General features: G+C 45.1%; 1 protein-coding gene and 1 long non-coding RNA gene across 3 annotated transcripts in view; one reads left to right on the plus strand and one right to left on the minus strand.

Annotated features, from left to right (window-relative positions):
* The window catches only part of yeats2 (YEATS domain containing 2), a 74,260-nt gene that overhangs the window by 6,114 nt on the left and 50,501 nt on the right, over positions 1 to 17,645 (minus strand). Inside the window, exons 22-27 of one of the 2 annotated variants that reach the window (XM_071377017.1) lie at positions 16,864 to 17,019; positions 5,616 to 5,790; positions 5,183 to 5,259; positions 4,625 to 4,704; positions 2,951 to 3,161; positions 1,086 to 1,321 (exon numbers count right to left, since the gene is read on the minus strand). In XM_071377017.1, coding sequence (XP_071233118.1) covers positions 1,086 to 1,321; positions 2,951 to 3,161; positions 4,625 to 4,704; positions 5,183 to 5,259; positions 5,616 to 5,790; positions 16,864 to 17,019 — 935 coding nt within the window. The remainder of the gene's footprint in view (positions 1 to 1,085; positions 1,322 to 2,950; positions 3,162 to 4,624; positions 4,705 to 5,182; positions 5,260 to 5,615; positions 5,791 to 16,863; positions 17,020 to 17,645) is intronic. The other variant, XM_071377018.1, reaches the window with a different exon arrangement.
* The window catches only part of LOC139560339 (uncharacterized), a 28,653-nt gene continuing 17,739 nt past the window's right edge, over positions 6,732 to 17,645 (plus strand). The window contains exon 1 of the long non-coding RNA XR_011671918.1: positions 6,732 to 6,772. This is a non-coding gene — a long non-coding RNA (uncharacterized lncRNA). The remainder of the gene's footprint in view (positions 6,773 to 17,645) is intronic.

A 17,645-nucleotide genomic window follows, 5' to 3' on the forward strand; every position in this document is an offset into this window, starting at 1 on the left:
CCGTAGGAAGTACAAACTCATCCATATCTCGCTGTGATTTCAATAGGATCTTGGTTGAAAATCGACCAGCCTCAGAATTCCCACTTCCCGTTTGGATTTTATCTCAGGTTTTTGCCTGCCATATGAGTTCTGTTATACTCACAGACATAATTCAAACAGTTTTAGAAACTTCAGAGTGTTTTCTATCCAAAACTAATAATAATATGCATATATTAGCAACTATGACTGAGGAGCAGGCCGTTTACTCTGGGCACCTCTGTGCACCTTTCATCCAAGCTACTCAATACTGCCCTTGCAGCCATAAGAAGTTAACACCAAACGTGTTTGCTTATTTTTTTCTTTAAGCAATGGCTTTTTTCTGGCTACTTCAGTAAAGCCCAGCTCTGTGGAGTGTACGGCTTAAAGTGGTCCTGTGGACAGATACTCCAATCTCCGCTGTGGAGCTTTGCAGCTCCTTCAGGGTTATCTTTGGTCTCTTTGTTGCCTCTCTGATTAATGCCCTCCTTGCCTGGTCCATGAGTTTTGGTGGGCGGCCCTCTCTTGGCAGGTTTGTTGTGGTGCCATATTCTTCCCATTTTTGAATAATGGATTTAATGGTGCTCCGTGGGATGTTCAAAGTTTCGGACATTTTTCTATAACCCAACCCTGATCTGTACTTCCCTACAACTTTATCCCTGACCTGTTTGGAGAGCTCCTTGGTCTTCGTGGTGCCGCTTGCTTGGTGGTGCCACTTGCTTAGTGGTGTTGCAGACTCTGGGGCCTTTCAGAACAGGTGACACTTAGATTGCACACATGTGGACTTTATTTAATAAATTATGTGACTTCTGAAGGTAATTGGTTGCACCAGATCTTATTTAGGGGCTTCATAGCAAAGGGGGTGAATACATATGTACGCACCACCTTCCTGGTGTAATTTTTCTTTTAAGTTCTTTTTTTAATTTCACTTCACCAATTTGGACTATTTTGTGTATGTCCATTACATGAAATCCAAATAAAAATCAATTTAAATTACAGGTTGTAATGCAACAAAATAGGAAAAACGCCAAGTGGGGTGAATACTTTTGCAAGGCAATGTAGCTCCTCACCTGTTGGGCTGTGTCGCTGACGAACTGGGCCGAGGGGCATGGGGCCAGGAAGTACTTGGGCTCGGGGTCCGTTTCCTGTTCCTCTTCTTTGACCTTTAACTTCTGAGAGGGTGGGGTCACACTGACGATGTCTAGGACTTCATCATCGTCATCCTCTGGCTCAGTCTTCAGCAGGGTCTGCAGCTGCTCCAACCGCTGGACCAACTCCTCACAGCTACCCAGGGTAGAGGGGCACTCTACAAAATGATGTATACACACAAGTTAACGCACACACAAAGGTTCCAATAACCGCGAATGTTCTCTATCTACAGCCTAAAGTAGCAGCGGGGTGAAATGAGCTGTGAAATGTGTGAGCGTCTACACTGAGTGTACAAAACATCGGGTTCTTGGTCACCTCCCTGAACGAGGCCCTCCTCACCTGATTGCTCTAAGAGTCTTGGTGGTTCCAAACTGCTTCATTTAAAAATGATGGAGACCACAGGTGTTCTTGGGGACGTTCAATGCTGCAGACATATTTTGGTACCCTTCCCCAGATATGTGCCTCGACACAATCCTGTCTCAGAGCTCTACAGACAATTGCTTCGACCTCATGGCTTGGATTTTGCTCTGACATGCACTGTGAACTGTGGGACCTTATATAGACAGGTGTGTGCCTTTCCAAATCATGTCCAATCAATTGAATTTACCACAGGTGGACTCTGATCAAGTTGTAGAAACTTCTTAAGGATGAGCAATGGAAACAGGATGCACCTGAGCAAAATTTCAAGTCTTATAGAAAAGGGTCTGAATACTTATGTAAATAAGGTATTTCTTCACTTTGTCATTATAGGGTATTGTATGAAGATTGACGAGGAAAAACAATTTATTCAATTTTTGAATAAGGCTGTAGCATAACAAAATGTGGAAAAAGTCAAGGGGTCTGAATAATTTCCGAATGCACTGTACACACGGGAAACTGTTGAGCGTGAAAAACCCAGCAGCGTTGCAGTTCTTGACACAAACCGGTGTACCTGGCACCTACTACCATACCCCGTTCAAAGGCACTTGCCCATTCACCCTCTGAACGGCACACATACACAATCCATGTCTCAATTGTTGTCACTCAGATTTAAAAAAAAATGTATCCTCCCCTTCATCTACACTGATTGAATAAGGGATCATAGCTTTCACCTGGATTCACCTGGTCAGTCATTTTGTACACAGTGTATATTGCTCTGTACTCCATAGAAGGAGTAGAAGGACAGAGGTTGAATCAAGATAAATGGACAATTTAGAGAAATGTAAATAAACAACTTTGGTGTACCGTAAATAAAGACTTCCTTGCTCTTTATATGAATTACATCTTGAAAATAGGCTAACAGGGGAGAGCTTTAAACAGGCGAGAGCTTTTAAAGAGGTGTGAAGGCTGAGCACATCTGTTCCGAACTTTGTATTTAGACATGCAGAGAAAGACAGTGAGAGTGAGTGAGGTAGAGAGAGTGTATTGAAAAAGAGAGAGCAAAAGAGAGTGTGCATTTGGGCAATAGTGATCAGAGCAAATCCTCGCAGAACAGAGCTTGGTTGTTTGGGCTCTCAGCCTGGTGTGTGACTCATCAGGCTAGAGGCCTCCTTTCTCCTCCACGCAGGAACAGGAACAATGGAGAGAATTAATGAGGACTGCCTGTGAATACCAGGCAGGCCTGCATTCTAGCACTAATAACGCAGTACATTGAATATTGAAAAAGGTTACAAAATGCCTCATAATAGAGTTAGAGTGGCATGCACACGCACTCTTCTAAAAATCATAACATCTCTCTTTCTCTCACACACACGCCTACACACAACAACAACCCTCCTCACCTCACCCCCACCCACCCACACTCTACCTGGTTCGTTGTCTATCTGTGTGAGGATATCCTCTATGGTCCCTTCGTCAGGCCTGCTGCTGCGTAGGGGCTCGGGGTCCGGGGGTGTGTAGCCTCTCTGTCGGCACCACTGGACCACCTCTCTGGTCTTAGGGGGGGTGAGGGCCTGCAGGCGGGGGCAGCGCTCCAATACATCCTGGACCACACGCTTCACTGCCACCGCACGCTGGAGCTACAGTGAGACAACCATATCAACTTAATTTCAAGTGCACTCAAGTCAACACACAGGTACTCGCCAAAATAATGGAAACACTTGTGTAAATGAGGGATACAAAGGATATTGAAAGCAGGTGCTTCCACACAGGTGTGGTTCCTGGGTTAATTATGCAATTAACATCCCATAATGCTTAGGGTCATGTATAAAAATGCTGAGAAGGCCATTATTATGGCTACCATGGCTATGCTCCCATAGGATGACAATGCCCCCCCGTTCACAGGGTACAAGTGGTCACTGAATGGTTGGATGAGCATGAAAACAATGTAAAGTCAATAGATATCAACCCAATTGAACACTTATGGGAGATTCTGGAGCGGTACCTGAGAGAGTTTTCCGCCAAATAAAACACCAAACTATGGAATTTCGAGGACGAATGGTGTCACATCACTCCAACAGAGTTCCAGACACTTGTAGAATCTATGCCCAGGTGCATTGAAGCTGTTCTGGTTTGTGGTGGCCCAACGTCCTATTAAGACACTTCATGTTGGCGTTTCCTTTATTTTGGCAGTTACGTCTATATACATACTAAATACAAACCAGTCAACACACCTTGCACATTATAATGGAGATAGCTCAGAATCCTTTTTTCTGTCCTAATGTCTTTATTAATGACGATCACAATGTAAATCATGGGTCAGAAGACATAGTACAATACAATTAATAGATGGGAGGACAGCTCTGATTCCTCACAATTCTCAGAAATCTCCCTTTATTCTTTCAGCAGCTGTCACTCAAATATTATTGAGCATATTAATCACATGGAGTCTGTTGATATGGACTAAACAGAGGATTTTAACAAATTGGATTCTAGCCAGAGAGCACAGAGCCAGCCCTCTCCAGGGTGTCTTCGGGCATTACTCCCTCTGAACCTCTTTTATGAGTTCATAGGAGATATGAGTTACCATGACAGAGTCAGTAGTAAGCCTCGGGTGGACCATTGCCACACACTCATAATCATCATACTGTGTTCCTGGGTAGAATAAGTCTGAGCTCTGGGCTCTGGGGCAGGCAGCATAGAACACTGCTGTCTGAGAGACTGACTGTCAGATAGAGAATAGAGTAGAAAACCCGTCTAGACTGTCTCCATAGATAATGGGTTTACAGGGGCTCTAGGCAGCATTTGTGTGTGTGTGTGTGTGTGTGTGTGTGTGTGTGTGTGTGTGTGTGTGTGTGTGTGTGTGTGTGTGTGTGTGTGTATTTTGTAGAGATGAAAGAGGAGGATGATGACGGGGCAAAAATAGAGAGAGAAGAATCCGACTGGACAGGGAGACATGAGGTAAGCAGAAAATATGCAGTCATGTGTAAACACATGTGTAAACACACATAAACAACACTAATGAACTCTGACGTGTTTACACACGTTGTACACAGCCAGACTAACAAACACACGGCCAACAACACAAACAAACAATCTTTACCTCCGCTGCCCTGCGTTTCCCAATGTTCCAGGAGTAAAACTGCTCAGTGGACACGGCACAGAACGGATGGGAGTCCTCGGCTAGACAACACAACACAGTATTAACCATACAACACACAACATACAGTCTTCTACATAATAATAATAATAATAATAATAGATTGGATTTATATAGCGCCTTTCTACCAACTAAGGCACTCAAAGCACTTTTACATAGTAAAGGGGAAACTCACCTCATCCACCACCAATGTGTGGCAACCACTCGGGTGATGCACCACGACCATTATGTGCCCGAATGCCCACCACACATTAGATAGCATGGTGGAGAGGTGAGGAGTGATACGCCAATTAAGAATGAGAAATGGGACCAGGTTGGGACTTTTAACACCCCTAGTCCTGCGATAAGTGGCATGGGCTTTTTAATGACCACAGTGTCAGGACACCGGTTTAACATCCCATCCGTCTCACTCAAGCTTTATTTACATGGCAAATCGTCGAAGAAGAATGGATGTAAAGAGAATCAGAAGTGAGAACAACGAAAATGATGAAGGGAGCTTACTCTTCTCGGGTACGATGAGGGGGGACTTCTTCACCACGGCGGTGAGCAGCTGCATGAGGGTCTCTATGTGTTCCGTGCTGAGGAGCCAGGAGAGGCACAAACACATTACCACACACAAGACACCAACAGACTCTCAAGCAAACCCATAGGTCTGGGTGTGGTGCCAAAACCATCCATATCCAATAGCCCACTTTGCTTCTGTGGTGTAGAACAATGCTTGTGCTGCTATGCTAACGGTTTGGTGCTTCCTTGTTCGCAAATAGCCAGTCCTTTTCATAGCATATACTGTTTTGGCTCTGATATATCTAAGTAGTACTTACTTGTTAGCCAACGGCCAACGCCATTTATAGTGTAACTGATGTGGTATGAGCTTAGTTCAGGTTCTCCTGGGACCCCTTTGTAATAACTCCTATTGCATCCGAGTTGTCCTTACTTGATGACCTCGACGTGGTGGTGTGAGCTGGTGTCGGCCCCCTGCTCCAGTTTGACTGAGGCGAAGGCAGTGGGAGGAGCAGCTACATGGGTGGAGAAGGCAACAGGGGCTGTTACAGGGGGCGACGGGGCAGGTGTAGCAGAGACGGGTGTACAGACTCCTGGCTCTGTCTTCACTGTAGAGGAGACGGGAGACACAGAGAACGAGATGGGGCTCAAAATACAAACAAGACAAGGCAAAACGCAACCTTTACAAGGACCGGGGTATGAGGAAGAAGGGGGAGAGAGTGGAAGAGAGGGGTTGAGGGTGGAAGTGTAAAAAGTGGAGGAATTGTTAAGTGGTAGAAATGTGAGGTGAAAAGGAGAGATGGAGAGCTGAATGTGTGGAGGAAAGAGAAACGAAGGCTAAAGGGCATCCGGGCGCTTCCCAGCCGAAACAGTTTGGAACAGCTTGTGTGTATATCATTTTTTATTTATTTAACCTTTATTTAACTATTTATGACAACATTGTGTGACGTTTTTGTTCCTTTTGGACTTTGGCAAGGGTTTCTTCGGCAAGCCAAAGTCTACAACCCCTCGTTAGCGATTGGTCAACAGTAGGGATTTGTCAATGAAGTAAAAGGGAGGGAGGGAGAGAAATAGCTGCATGTGAGCTCTCGCATTTTTCAATTTTTTAGATAAACTTGGATTTTTCGGCAGGGACATACAGGATGCTACCCTCCACAGCATAACCTTCACTCCAGATCAAAACTCCAAACCTACAACCTCATTTTGGACAAAATTACCTGGAAGTATTACTCCTACCAAAGATTCATTTCCCCAAGCTATACAGAGGGTGCTCTGGCAAACAAACAGCAGAGACCAGAGGACACCATCCAACCTGGAACTGAGAAAGACCAGATATAACTTCAAGTAGAACTGAGGTGTGAAGTGAGAGGTGTCGAAGCCTTTGAGCACAACAAATGGCAGGAGTCTCACAGGCTACCCCACCCAAATCCAGAGGCCTTTGAAGACCACTCCCGCTGTTCAGTGACCATCCATCCATCCATCTATAAGAAATCTGCCTCCAAAAATAAAAGCTTCTCCCAAGTGGGTGTGACACCTACTCCCGTTGCCTGATCTGTTCACCGTCTGCCATGGCTTGTCTCCAACTGTCTGGTACAGTTACCCCCACCACACTCCCCCCTCTCTACCGAGCTTTCGCTCGCCTCCAGCACACAGGCACTGCTGTGGCGAGTGACTCCAAACTTACAATGAATGGCCCCAAGTCGTTATATATAGGTATATAGGTAGTGAATCGCATCTCTGCATGTCTGGCAGACATATCAGTGTGGATGACGGATCACCACCTCAAGCTGAACCTCGGCAAGACGGAGCTGCTCTTCCTCCCGGGGAAGGACTGCCCGTTCCATGATCTCGCCATCACGGTTGACAACTCCATTGTGTCCTCCTCCCAGAGTGCTAAGAACCTTGGCGTGATCCTGGACAACACCCTGTCGTTCTCAACTAACATCAAGGCGGTGACCCGTTCCTGTAGGTTCATGCTCTACAACATTCGCAGAGTACGACCCTGCCTCACGCAGGAAGCGGCGCAGGTCCTAATCCAGGCACTTGTCATCTCCCGTCTGGATTACTGCAACTCGCTGTTGGCTGGGCTCCCTGCCTGTGCCATTAAACCCCTACAACTCATCCAGAACGCCGCAGCCCGTCTGGTGTTCAACTTTCCCAAGTTCTCTCACGTCACCCCGCTCCTCCGCTCTCTCCACTGGCTTCCAGTTGAAGCTCGCATCCGCTACAAGACCATGGTGCTTGCCTACGGAGCTGTGAGGGGAACGGCACCTCCGTACCTTCAGGCTCTGATCAGGCCCTACACCCAAACAAGGGCACTGCGTTCATCCACCTCTGGCCTGCTCGCCTCCCTACCTCTGAGGAAGTACAGTTCCCGCTCAGCCCAGTCAAAACTGTTCGCTGCTCTGGCACCCCAATGGTGGAACAAACTCCCTCACGACGCCAGGTCAGCGGAGTCAATCACCACCTTCCGGAGACACCTGAAACCCCACCTCTTTAAGGAATACCTAGGATAGGATAAAGTAATCCTTCTAACCCCCCCCCCCCCCTTAAAAGAGTTAGATGCACTATTGTAAAGTGGTTGTTCCACTGGATATCATAAGGTGAATGCACCAATTTGTAAGTCGCTCTGGATAAGAGCGTCTGCTAAATGACTTAAATGTAAATGTAAATATATATATTTTTTCTTGTGCATTTTGCTATTTGCCTCATGACTCCTGCATGCTTTGTTGACTATGAACTTTCATGTTCACCCAACCGTGGGAAAGACCATGTTTGTTCCCACACTCGGGACTCTGACTATCTATTGGTTACACAGACTTTTGGCCTCCCATCCTATTCTAACCACCTCTCGCCGGCGTTGTATTCACGTTACCTGATGAAATTGCTGTACAATATTATCTTGTTGCCATCTAATGCATATTCAAATGTCATAAACCAACACTGTCCTCTGCCGTGCCTTGATTGTTAATGATATCTGGAAATGTGAATGTACGCCCTGGCCCGTCTACTGTTGCCAGCCCCAATTTGGACATGCTTAAACATCCTGACCAAGTCCTAAAGCAATGGGACTCCCTAAATCTTTCCCAGATTATTACCAATCCCACAAGGTATGACTCCAAACACCCAGAAAAGGCAACTCTCCTCAATGTTATCCTCACAAATAATCTTGATAGGTATCAGTCTGGTGTTTTCTGTAATGACCTTAGTAATCACTGCTTTACAGCCTGTGTTCTTAATAGCTGCTCAGTGAAACGACCTGTCCTGATTTGTCATAGAGGCTTGCTAAAAAACTTTAATGAGCAAACCTTCCTTCATGACCTGACGTCTGTAAATTGGTATAGAATCAGCTTGATCCCCTCTGTCGAAGACGCTTGGACCTTATTTTTTTGATATTTTCAGTGGTATTGTTAACAAACACGCCCCCATAAAGAAAATGAGAATTAAAAACAGGTTCAGCCCCTGGTTCGACCGTTTTCTTGCAGAGTTTCACCACCTCAAGAATTGCATTTGGCGAAAGGCTCGGCACACGCATACTCAGCTGACTGAGTCTCGTTCAGGCAAATGAGAAATAAGTGCACTCAGGCTATCCGGAAGGCCAAAGGAAGTTACTTTAAGGAGCAGTTCTCTCTGTGGGTCTAACCCCAAGAAGTTCTGGAAAACGGTTAACGACCTGGAGAATAAACTCTCCTCCTCACAGCTGCCCATGTCCCTTTAAATTAATGATGTGGTTGTTACCGACAAGAAGCACATGGCTGAGCTCTTTAATCACCAATTCATTAAGTCAGGATTCCTGTTTGACTCAGCAATGCCTCCTTGCTCGTCCAACATTTCCTAATTTCCTCATCTCCCAGCAACTAGCCCTGATGCTCCTCCCTTTTTTTCCCTGCCCTGCTACAAAGTTTCCCCCTGCAGGCGGTCACACTGAGTCCGAGGGGCTAAAGGAGCTCCTTAAACTTGACCAACAAAAAAACATCTGGGTCAGATGGTTTCGACCCTTTCTTCTTTAAAGTTACTGCCCCTATCATCACCAAGCCTATCTCTGACCTTTTTAACCTGGCTCTCCTCGCTGTGGAAGTTCCCATTGCTTGGAAGGCAGCCACGGTTCATCCTTTATTTAAAGGGGTTCCTTTCTGTTATAGGCCTATTTCTATTTTGCCCTGTTTATCAAAAGTGCTGAAAAAACTTGTCAATAATCAAATGACTGGCTTTCTTGATGTCTATAGTATTCTCTCTGGTATGCAATCTGGTTTTCGCTCAAGTTATGGATGTGTCACTGCAACCTTAAAGGTCCTCAATGATGTCAACATTGCCCTTGATTCTAAGCAATGTTGTGCTGCTACTTTTATTTATTTGGCCAAAGCTTTTGATACGGTACCATTCCATTCTTGTGGGCCGGCTAAGGAGTACTGGTGTCTCTGAGGGGTCTTTGGCCTGGTGTGCTAACTACCTCTCTCTCAAAGAGTGCAGTGTATAAAGTCAGAATATCTGCAGTCTCAGCCAATGCCTGTCGCCAAGGGTGTACCCCAAGGCTCGATCCTAGGCCCCAACAACATAGCTCAGGCAGTAGGAAGCTCTCTCATCCATTTATATGCAGATGATACAGTCTTATACTCAGCTGGCCCCTCCCTGGATTTTGTGTTAAATGCTCTACAACAAAGCTTTCTTAGTGTCCAACAAGCTTTTTCTGCTCTTAACCTTGTTCTGAAACACCTCCAAAACAAAGGTCATGTGGTTTGGTAAGAAGAATCGCCCTCTCCCCACAGGTGTGATTAGGGTTAAGAGCGTGAGGTAGTCACCTCATACAAGTACTTGGGAGTATGGCTAGACGGTACACTGTCTTTCTCTCAGCACATATCAAAGCTGCAGGCTAAGTTAAATATAGACTTGGTTTTCTATATCGTAATCACTCCTCTTTCACCCCAGCTGCCAAATGAACCCTGATTCAGATGACCGTCGTACCCATATAAGATTACGGAGACGTAAGTTATAGATCGGCAGGTAAGGGTGCTCTCGAGCGGCTAGATGTTCTTTACCATTCGGCCATCAGATTTGACACCCATGCTCCTTATAGGACACATCAGTGCACTCTATACACATCTATACTTACTCTATACTGGTCATCTCTGTATACCCGTCGCAAGATCCACTGGTTGATGCTTATTTATAAAACTCTCTTAGGCCTAACTCCCCCCTATCTGAGATATCTACTGCAGCCCTCATCCTCCACATACAACACCCGTTCTGCCAGTCACATTCTGTTAAAGGTCCCCAAAGCACACACATCCCTGGGTCGCTCGTCTTTTCAGTTCGCTGCAGCTAACGACTGGAACAAGCTGCAACAAACACTCAAACTGGACAGTTTAATCTCAATCTCTTCATTCAAAGACTCAATCATGGACACTCTTACTGACAGTTGTGGCTGCTTTGCACAATGTATTGTTGTCTCTACCTTCTTGCCCTTTGTGCTGTTGTCTGTGCCCAATAATGTTTGTACCCTGTTTTGAGCTGCTACCATGTTGTGCTGCTGGCATGTTGTGTTGCTACCATGTTGTTGTCATGTTGTGTTGCTACCATGCTGTGTTGTCATGTGTTGCTGCGATGCTGTGTTGTCGTCTTAGGTCTCTATTTATGTAGTGTTGTGTTGTCTCTCTTGTCGTGATGCGTGTTTTGTCCTATATTTTTCACTTAATTTATTTTTAATCCCAGCCCCCGTCCCCGCAGGAGGCCTTTTGGGAGGCCGTCATTGTAAATAAGAATTTGTTCTTAACTGACTTGCCTAGTTAAATAAAGGTTGAGGACAGGGGGTGCTGTTTTCACTTTTGGGGAAAAACGTGCCCAATTTAAACGGCCTCGTACTCAATTCTTGCTCGTACAATATGCATATTATTATTACTATTGGATAGAAAACACTCTCTAGTTTCTAAAACCGTTTGAATTTTGTCTGTGGGTAAAACAGAACTCCTTTGGCAGCACAATTTGTGACCAGGAAGTGGAAAGTCTGAAATCTATCTTCTGTTCAAGTGACTGCCTATAAATGGGCATGATACGTATCAAATCAAATCAAATTTTATTAGTCACATACACATGGTTAGCAGATGTTAATGCGAGTGTAGCGAAATGCTTGTGCTTCTAGTTCCGACAATGCAGTAATAACCAACAAGTAATCTAACCTAACAATTCCACAACTACTACCTTATACACACACAAGTGTAAAGGGATAAAGAATATGTACATAAAGATATATGAATGAGTGGTGGTACAGAACGGCATAGGCAAGATGCAGTAGATGGTATAGAGTACGGTATATACATATGAGATGAGTACTGTAGGGTATGTAAACATAAAGTGGCATAGTTTAAAGTGGCTAGTGGTACATGTATTACATAAAGATGGCAAGATGCAGTAGATGATATAGAGTACAGTATATACAGTGGGGCAAAAAAGTATTTAGTCAGCCACCAATTGTGCAAGTTCTCCCACTTAAAAAGATGAGAGAGGCCTGTAATTTTCATCATAGGTACACTTCAACTATGACAGACAAAATGAGAAAAAAAAATGTAGAAAATCACATTGTAGGATTTTTAATGAATTTATTTGCAAATTATGGTGGAAAATAAGTATTTGGTCACCTACAAACAAGCAAGATTTCTGGCTCTCACAGACCTGTAACTTCTTCTTTAAGAGGCTCCTCTGTCCTCCACTCGTTACCTGTATTAATGGCCCCTGTTTGAACTTGTTATCAGTATAAAAGACACCTGTCCACAACCTCAAACAGTCACACTCCAAACTCCACTATGGCCAAGACCAAAGAGCTGTCAAAGGACACCAGAAACAAAATTGTAGACCTGCACCAGGCTGGGAAGACTGAATCTGCAATAGGTAAGCAGCTTGGTTTGAAGAAATCAACTGTGGGAGCAATTATTAGGAAATGGAAGACATACAAGACCACTGATAATCTCCCTCGATCTGGGGCTACACGCAAGATCTCACCCCGTGGGGTCAAAATGATCACAAGAACGGTGAGCAAAAATCCCAGAACCACACGGGGGGACCTAGTGAATGACCTGCAGAGAGCTGGGACCAAAGTAACAAAGCCTACCATCAGTAACACACTACGCCGGCAGGGACTCAAATCCTGCAGTGCCAGACGTGTCCCACTGCTTAAGCCAGTACATGTCCAGGCCCGTCTGAAGTTTGCTAGAGAGCATTTGGATGATCCAGAAGAAGATTGGGAGAATGTCATATGGTCAGATGAAACCAAAATATAACTTTTTGGTAAAAACTCAACTCGTCGTGTTTGGAGGACAAAGAATGCTGAGTTGCATCCAAAGAACACCATACCTACTGTGAAGCATGGGGGTGGAAACATCATGCTTTGGGGCTGTTTTTCTGCAAAGGGACCAGGACGACTGATCCGTGTAAAGGAAAGAATGAATGGGGCCATGTATCGTGAGATTTTGAGTGAAAACCTCCTTCCATCAGCAAGGGCATTGAAGATGAAACGTGGCTGGGTCTTCCAGCATGACAATGATCCCAAACACACCGCCCGGGCAACGAAGGAGTGGCTTCGTAAGAAGCATTTCAAGGTCCTGGAGTGGCCTAGCCAGTCTCCAGATCTCAACCCCATAGAAAATCTTTGGAGGGAGTTGAAAGTCCGTGTTGCCCAGCAACAGCCCCAAAACATCACTGCTCTAGAGGAGATCTGCATGGAGGAATGGGCCAAAATACCAGCAACAGTGTGTGAAAACCTTGTGGAGACTTACAGAAAACGTTTGACCTCTGTCATTGCCAACAAAGGGTATATAACAAAGTATTGAGATAAACTTTTGTTATAGACCAAATATTTATTTTCCACCATAATTTGCAAATAAATTCATTAAAAATCCTACAATGTGATTTTCTGGATTTTTGTTTCTCATTTTGTCTGTCATAGTTGAAGTGTACCTATGATGAAAATTACAGGCCTCTCTCATCTTTTTAAGTGGGAGAACTTGCACAATTGGTGGCTGACTAAATACTTTTTTGCCCCACTGTACATATGAGATGGGTAATGTAGGGTATGTAAACATTATATTAAGTGGCATTGTTTAAAGTGGCTAGTGGTACATTTTTACATAATTTCCATCAATTCCCATTTTTAAAGTGGCTGGAGTTGAGTCAGTATGTTGGCAGCGGCCGCTAAATGTTAGTGGTGGCTGTTTAACAGTCTGATGGCCTTGAGATAGAAGCTGTTTTTCAGTCTCTCGGTTCCTGCTTTGATGCACCTGTACTGACCTCGCCTTCTGGATGATAGCGGGGTGAACAGGCAGTGGCTTGGGTGGTTGTTGTCCTTGATGATCTTTATGGCCTTCCTGTGACATCGGGTGGTGTAGGTGTCCTGGAGGGCAGGTAGTTTGCCCCCGGTGGTGCGTTCTGCAGACCTCACTACCCTCTGGAGAGCCTTACGGTTGTGGGCGGAGCAGTTGCCGTACCAGGCGGTGATACAGCCCGACAGGATGCTCTCGATTGTGCATCTGTAGAAGTTTGTGAGTGCTTTTGGTGACAAGCCGAATTTCTTCAGCCTCCTGAGGTTGAAGAGGCGCTGCTGCGCCTTCTTCACGACGCTGTCTGTGTGGGTGGACCAATTCAGTTTGTCCGTGATGTGTACACCGAGGAACTTAAAACTTTCCACCTTCTCCACTACTGACCCGTCGATGTGGATAGGGGGGTGCTCCCTCTGCTGTTTCCTGAAGTCCACAATCATCTCCTTTGTTTTGTTGACGTTGAGTGTGAGGTTATTTTCCTGACACCACACTCCGAGGGCCCTCACCTCCTCCCTGTAGGCCGTCTCGTCGTTGTTGGTAATCAAGCCTACCACTGTAGTGTCATCCGCAAACTTGATGATTGAGTTGGAGGCGTGCATGGCCACGCAGTCGTGGGTGAACAGGGAGTACAGGAGAGGGCTCAGAACGCACCCTTGTGGGGCCCCAGTGTTGAGGATCAGCGGGGTGGAGATGTTGTTACCTACCCTCACCACCTGGGGGCGGCCCGTCAGGAAGTCCAGGACCCAGTTGCACAGGGCGGGGTCGAGACCCAGGGTCTCGAGCTTGATGACGAGTTTGGAGGGTACTATGGTGTTAAATGCTGAGCTGTAATCGATGAACAGCATTCTCACATGGGTATTCCTCTTGTCCAGATGGGTTAGGGCAGTGTGCAGTGTGGTTGCGATTGCGTCGTCTGTGGACCTATTGGGTCGGTAAGCAAATTGGAGTGGGTCTAGGGTGTCCGGTAGGGTGGAGGTGATATGGTCCTTGACTAGTCTCTCAAAGCACTTCATGATGACGGAAGTGAGTGCTACGGGGCGGTAGTCGTTTAGCTCAGTTACCTTAGCTTTCTTGGGAACAGGAACAATGGTGGCCCTCTTGAAGCATGTGGGAACAGCAGACTGGGATAAGGATTGATTGAATATGTCCGTAAACACACCAGCCAGCTGGTCTGCGCATGCTCTGAGGACGCGGCTGGGAATGCCGTCTGGGCCTGCAGCCTTGCGAGGGTTAACACGTTTAAATGTTTTACTCACCTCGGCTGCAGTGAAGGAGAGCCCGCAGGTTTTGGTAGGGGGCCGTGTCAGTGGCACTGTATTGTCCTCAAAGCGGGCAAAAAAGTTGTTTAGCCTGTCTGGGAGCAAGACATCCTGGTCCGCGACTATATGACTATACGTGCACGTCATACACCTTCACCCGGATGTCAAGAGGAAGTGAGAGGAAAAATGAGTTGATTATCTCTGTCTGACGTTGAATAAGCCCTCTTGGAACAACGTGTCACCCATTTTCTGTTTTCTGCAAGGCGCGTGGAGGGACCTGTTATTGCCTACTGGAAACCCGTCGTTATGGGCGAATATGAGCTCCGGCTTTGATTTTATTTGATACATGTTACAATATCATCCTAAAGTATGTTTTTTCAATATAGTTTCATTAGATTATTGAACTTTATTCGGGACGTTCGGCGTGTTGCGTTGTTTGACTTTGTTGACGTTGGAGAGTTTAGCACCGCATGGCCAGTGTGCTTGCTAATTCAAGAGGGAAAGAGGACGTTCTGAATCCAAAACAACGACGGTTCTGGACAAAGGACCCCTTATACAACATTCTGATGGAAGATCAGCAAAAGTAGGAACCATTTTGTGATGCTATTTCATATATCTGTCGAACTGTGTACTAGTAGCTTTGCGCTCAGGTTTTGGTTATTCCCTTACCATAACTAAGTCTTATGTCGTAATGAAGATATTTTTAGAATTCTAACACTGCGATTGCATTAAGAACTAATGGATCTATCGTTTCCTATACAACATGTATTTTTTTGTAATGTTTATGAATAGCTATTTGGTCAGAATAGGTGAGAGTCTAATAGAAATATCCGCACATTCTGGGAAAAAGATGCTACGTTAGCACGTTATGCTACGTTATGCTACGTTGTATAACCACGGATTTCAGCTCTAAATATGCACATTTTCGAACAAAACATAAGTGTATGTATAACCTGATGTTATAGGACTGTCATCTGAGGAAGGTTTATGAAGGTTAGTGAAATTTAATATATTTTGCTGGTTTATTCGCTAACGCTAACGTGCCTATTGCTATCGCTAACGTGCCTTGATGAATGAATGCGGTAGTGTGGTAGGCTATTGTAGTAAGCTAATATAATGCTATATTGTGTTTTCGCTGTAAAACACTTAAACAATCGGAAATATTGGCTGTATTCACAAGATCTTTGTCTTTCATTTGCTATACACCATGTATTTTTCAGAAATGTTTTATGATGAGTATTTCGATATGTCACGTTGGTGTCTGTAATTATTCTGGCTGCTTTCGGTGCAATTTCTGATTGTAGCCGCAATGTAAACTATGATTTATACCTGAAATATGCTAATTTTTTGAACAAAACATAGATTTATTGTATAACATGTTATAAGACTGTCATCTGATTAAGTTGTTTCTTGGTTTCTTTGGTTTGTTCTAGGTTAGTTTGGTTGATTTTGTGCATGCTACCTGTGCTGTGAAAAATGTCTGTGCTTTTTTCTATTTGTTGGTGAGCTAACATAAATATATATTGTGTTTTCCCTGTAAAACATTTAAAAAAATTGGACATGTTGGCTGGATTCACAAGATGTGTATCTTTCATTTGCTGTATTGGACTTGTTAATGTGTGAAAGTTAAATATTTCTAAAAAAATATTTTTTTGAATTTCGCGCTCTGCCTTTTCAGTGGAATGTGGGAGGAGTTCCGCTAGCGGAACGCCGGGGCTAGAAAGGTTAAATAAAATTAAAAAATAAAAGTGCCTGAGACGACTCGCCCGCATGTACATTTTTTCACTTGAGAAATACTACACCATCCTAGTCAGACGCAAAATTGCGTTACTAAGATCTCCTCGACAAAAACGTCAAAATTCATGACGGATTTCTTGAGTCATCTTAGATTAATTCTGAGTGTATGCTGGCTACGGCGTCTCAAAATGGACAAACAATAGTATTGCCACTTTTTTCTCGTTTTTCAAGCGAAGGTCTCTTACGAGAAAACTTGTTCGGCTGGCCTAGCCGAAACTGAAGCATTAAGGGAGGGCCACCCACAGAGAGGCATGAAGGAGAGACAGGAGGATGTTGAAGGAGAGGCAAGAGAGAGGGAGGCGAATGGTGCTCCTCTCACCTTGGGCCAGGGGCAGGGTGAGGGAGGGGGAAGGCGAGGCCTGGGCAGCAGCAGCAGGACTGGGGGAGACTCCAGCTGCAGCCACTCCTACTCCAGGCGAGGGAGTGGAGCTACTACTGGGAGCTGGCCCTTTAGACACATAGCCGTACTGGACTACTACACACACACAGACACCAAGAACAAACGAGGGGACAACAAGAACAAACGCATGAATACTGAATGTATAATGAATGAAACAGTGACTTTAGCTGTGAAGGTGACTGCTTTTCTGTCTCTCATGACTACGCACCAAAACCTCTATATTCACACATGTAGGCCTGGAGCTCAGCTGATGGCTAGACCTCCTCCTCAGTACACAGTGTGCGAGCCAGTTCATTTTTCAGCTCAGGTGCACTGTGTGTGTGTGTGTCTGTGTGCGAGGAGTTTTAAGATCGCAACATGCCTGCCCCCCACCCCACCATCTCTCTCCAGCTGCACTAACTTAATCCCCAGCCCACAGAAACGCATCTCTCTGTCTCCAGGCCCTGCCCACATCATGTACTTTGTCTGGATCTGGGGAATAGGTAGAATCCCACAGCACACAGACTTCTGCTCTCCAGTCCTCAGCGGGTGCTGTGAAAGTCTGTCTACCTGGTTTTCTATTGATTTCAATAGATGTCAGATACTCTGGAGAAGAGTCATATGCTTTTTTGGGCCTTTGTGTCACTGTCTGAAAAATACATGTCAGGAAAAACGCTGGATTGTCTGATGGATCGATTGCTATATTATGGAATAATTTACCA

The sequence above is a fragment of the Salvelinus alpinus genome, chromosome 30 (genome assembly GCF_045679555.1).
Source record: "Salvelinus alpinus chromosome 30, SLU_Salpinus.1, whole genome shotgun sequence".
Classification (NCBI taxonomy): domain Eukaryota; kingdom Metazoa; phylum Chordata; class Actinopteri; order Salmoniformes; family Salmonidae; genus Salvelinus; species Salvelinus alpinus.